General features: G+C 42.0%; 1 protein-coding gene across 1 annotated transcript in view; it reads left to right on the forward strand.

Moving 5' to 3' along the window:
* The window catches only part of LOC109279259 (interleukin-31 receptor subunit alpha-like), a 32,815-nt gene that overhangs the window by 3,511 nt on the left and 24,656 nt on the right, over window positions 1-4,648 (forward strand). The window contains exon 4 of the mRNA XM_019470259.1: window positions 3,828-3,939. Within this exon, the coding sequence (XP_019325804.1) occupies window positions 3,828-3,939 (112 nt within the window). The remainder of the gene's footprint in view (window positions 1-3,827; window positions 3,940-4,648) is intronic.

Genomic DNA, 4,648 nt, shown 5'->3' on the forward strand with positions numbered 1-4,648 from the left:
CGCCCCGCCTTCCGTGGGGCTGCCGGGACCACCTCGCGCCGCCCGCCAGCGCTGGGGGGGCAGGCTTTGTCTCGAAAGAAAGGTCTGCAGTTTTCCGAAGGGGAAAACCGCCCGGGGCGGCGCGGGCAGATGTGCCGGTGCGATGGCGGAGCGCTGACGGCTACCCGGAGGTAGTCAACAGGCTGCGAATAAATCCTATCCAGCGCCTGGTCTCTGGGCAAATTACCGTGATTTCAAAAGACAGTAGCATCCGTGATGTTTGTGTGTGACAGTTACTCGTGCTTTACATTTAAGGGGTAAATTATTGTTAATGGCAAAGAGGAGCAGTCCAACGCATTTCAGTAGGGGTTATTGCACAGCGGCTGGTGGTCATCTGGTGTACTTCACGCTGAATTTATTGCAGGCAGAAACATCCTACTTGCTAAGAGCCACAGCAGAGAAGACAGGTTTTTGAGTACACGGTGGCACGGGATAAGACATCATCAGGAGGACTATAATTTTCTAGTCCTTGCTATTAGCCAATCAGACTAAATTCTACTGAAGCCTTACTGAGAACACCAGATACACAAGAAGAAAAACAAAAAGCTCTAGAGTGAAAAAATTAAGCTTTTTTCTTTTTTTTTAAGAAGAAACTGCATCGTGTTGTCTTTAGAACAGAGAAATTTTTTTTCTTTCCTTGCATAGCTCTTGGAGCATAGTCATGGTACAAGGATTAGTACTATTCTAGGGCTGGGAAGAACTAATAATATGCATGTTCTTTAAGGAGAAGCAGTACAATAAAACAAAAAAGGACTAGGATAAAATTGAATGTGCATGTGGACACTAATACCCACAAACGGGACAAGTGAAAAAAAACCAGTGTGTAACGTTCATTATGTTCTTCCGGAGAAAGTAACATAGAACTTCAGTATATTAGCAGCAGGGTGGCGTGTTGGGGCGTTAGTTGAGCTAGTACACTATTTCCACACATAAAATCTACTATTTTTTCTTTGTCTGTTCTAATACCATCATCTCATAGAGAAAGCCAGAGGTTTTTTGTAAGACTGAGAGCATGAGGAACAGTACAACCCCCTGTTCTTCTATAAGCAGAGATAGGTCTGCGACACTGTGGTCACCACTTGGATCTCAGTTAGAAATTATTTGGGGAAGAAGTTAGTAGAAATTTTGTAGAAGAGTGAAAATGTTTCCTTCTTGTCACTCTTTCCAGAACTGTTACTTCAAATAGTTTCAGGAGCAGTATGTTACAAATACATTGACATGATGTGTTACAGCAGTTCCAAAAAGGTTTTGTTTTCAGGTGTTTCTTTAAGACAGGTTGTTAGAGCACCATGTCCATGGGTGAGGTGGCAAAGATTTGGTTTGGTGGTCAGACTAGGAAAGCAAAGAATTCAATAATTATTCACATTGCCGTAGAAACAAGGAAGGCCTGATGTCCACCCTCCCGAAAGGAAGCTGCACACACCTAAACTGATGCAGCATAACTTTATTAGAAAAGCACATTTCTTTTAGTAGGAGAAAGGAAGTGTCATAGAGTGAGGGTATTAAAGTCTGAGCTATAATCATCTGACACACTTTTTGGTCCAAATGAACTTTTAACTTAAATATAGAGCGGCCATCTGAATGATGAAAATAATACTGTTCCTGAAAGGAAGCTGCACACACCTAAACTGATGCAGCATAACTTTATTAGAAAAGCACATTTCTTTTAGTAGGAGAAAGGAAGTGTCATAGAGTGAGGGTATTAAAGTCTGAGCTATAATCATCTGACACACTTTTTGGTCCAAATGAACTTTTAACTTAAATATAGAGCGGCCATCTGAATGATGAAAATAATACTGAGGATATTCTGTAACTCAGGTTGTAGGAAGGAATGGCTCCGCATGAGGAAAAGAGGAGGACTGATCTTTTATCTCGTAACCCAGATTATGAGATATACCATATCCATGCTGTAACACCAACTCCAAAGATATGCATATTTACTTATCAAAAAACAAAACATTTCCTATTCAAGGTTGATAGGCCTATTGACAACTCATTAAACCTAACAGATATAAAGAACATGTGACTCTACTCATCAGAAAAATTAATTCTTATCACCATAAGTATCCTGTACCTGTTGAGATCCTTATCTACTTTTCTGGGGGGAAAAAAAATATTCTGGGTCTTTTTTTAAAAGTGTGGGTGGTACTTTGAGACATCATGGCTGATTCTTCTGAACTAATAGTTCAGACAGTAAGACACAAAGCAAAAGGAGAACAGTCATATTTTATCACTACCGTTTCTGATAAGAGATTTTCGAAATACTGAAATAACTTTAACCACTAGAGACTAAAAATTAGTTCCTTTAAGAATGCCATCAGTGTTTAATTTCCCTTCAGCTAAAAAATGTATATGTTCAGTTGCAAAAAAAACCCATTTTTTTTCTTTCCGAAAATTAAGCACGAGTCATTTTGTACATAAACTTGTGCTACTCCTGCTTTATAATGTGAACTTTATGAAGCTGATAGTATAAGCGGCATAGTGTTTTTCTCCAGCAATAGTGCATTATTCTGAATTCCAGATAGAGATGACTGATGGTTTTGGAGTAATTCTGGGGTCTAGTCAGTTGGTTCTACTGTTGATAATTAGCCCTACGCTGCAGTGTATAGTGCTTTGCAGAAACTCCACAGTAATTCTTGCCAGTCAGAAATTATGGAAACAATCACATTGGCCCTTGGTGTTACTCACTAAAATGCAGCCCCTCTCTCCTTTTTTCCCCAACTTAATTGCATGGCGTTCATTTCTAAGATGTTTCACAAGGGTGTGTGCGGTCAGTTCTGGCCTATACTTTCAAAAATGTCTATAAATTTGTGTTTAACAGTCGATAAGCTGCTCCAGGCAGAGCTGTTGCCAGCTCCGGTTTGTAATCCTGCGGGTGAACAGTGCCTCCCCCCCATGCAAGGCAGGTGCTCCTGGTTCTCCAGGGTTCCCAAGTCACAGCGACTCCCCCAGGGAAGGGGCTTCCTCCCCAGATGCAGAGTAACCCACCAGAAGTCAATCCTTTGTACCGATTTCAGCAAACAACTGAGCGCTTCCAGAAACACAGTGGCAAGACAGGCACTGTCTGTCAGATGGGAAGAGCGTGAAACGAGAGCAGAGCTGGGAGATGAAAATCTAAGGTCTTTTAGGGCAGAGGTTCACAGTAATTTTGTCATCTGGTTTAAGGAGATTACCTTGCAATAGCTTTCCTCAAAACAGAGGGCCAAAAGCTAGTAACACTTCCTTGAATATATGCAATTTGTTTCTGCAATTTTTGTGCCAAAGAATGCAGTAGTTTCCAGAAGTATAAAAGATATTTCATTCAGAATTTAGGGGGGGGGGGGGGGGGAGAAATAAGTGCAGAGGCAAGCAGCAAGCAAGATGTCACTATTACAGGAGAGAAACACAGTTCAAAGGTGTAATGATACCAAAGCTGCTGGAAACACCATAGCAAGCATTTCAGCTCTATGTTGTTGGGTACATAACAGCTGGTAATGGCATCATGAAACACAGGAAGAATTATCCTTTTCTACCTTCATGTAGGAAAACTAGGTTTTACTTGGAAACATTAGGACTGATAGGTTTAATCTTTATAAATGTCTCTGTCCCTTGTTCTAAACATTAGTGAACTACTTGCCCTGAGAGTAAACGTGGCGTAAGGACTCACACAGCTAGTTCTTATTTTGTTGCACAAAAGGGTATAGCCTGTTCGGTATCTGGTTTTGATTCTCATAGTCACCTCTCACAGGTTAATGGTTAACAGTTGCCTCTGATGGGTCTTTTCCAGTCCACATGTTTTCATCTTGCAGATTGGGACAATGAATTGGTATGCTACAAAGAATTAAGTGAGGATCTAACCTGTACCTGGCTGCCAGTACCCAGTGCTCCGAATACAATTAATTATACCATATTCTTAAAATGGTAAGTCTAAAAGTCATTTCAGAAAATGAAAAGCTGTCCTTGCTGTTCTGCATGATTCCTACCTGCCAGTGTTTTTCTCCAACGTATTTCATCACATTGTAGCTTGTTACAAAATACCGGTCAAAATCTTTCTTCACACCTCATCAATACCTATTGATTTGGTAAGAACTTTGTAAGAGTGTGGTGGGTTGATGCTGGCTGGATGCCAGGTGCCCACCAAAGCCTGTCTGTCCCTCCCCTCCTCAGCTGGACAGGGGAGAGAAAATATAACGAAAGGCTCGAGGGTCAAGATAAGGACAGGGAGAGATCACCCACCAATTACCGTCATGGGCAAAACAGTGACTCAACTTTTCCTTCGACTTGGAGAAAAAAAATTAATTTAATTTATTGCCAATCAAATCAGAGTAGGATAATGAGAAGTAAAACCAAATCTTAAAAACACATTCCCCCCACCTCTCCTTTCTTCTTGGGCTTAACTTCACTCCCTATTTCTCTACCTCCTCCCCGTGAGCAGCGCAGGGGGATGGGGAAGGGGGGTTGCGGTCAGTTCATCACGCATTGGCTCTGCCGCTCCTTCCTCCTCAGGGGGAGGACTCCTCACACTTTCCCTGCTCCAATGTGAGGTCCCTCCCACAGGGGACAGTCCTCCATGAACTTCTCCAACATGGGTCCTTCCCACAGGCTGCAGTTCTTCACGAACTGCTCCAGC

This window comes from Aptenodytes forsteri, unplaced genomic scaffold (genome assembly GCF_000699145.1).
Source record: "Aptenodytes forsteri isolate BGI_AS27 unplaced genomic scaffold, ASM69914v1 Scaffold92, whole genome shotgun sequence".
NCBI lineage: Eukaryota > Metazoa > Chordata > Aves > Sphenisciformes > Spheniscidae > Aptenodytes > Aptenodytes forsteri.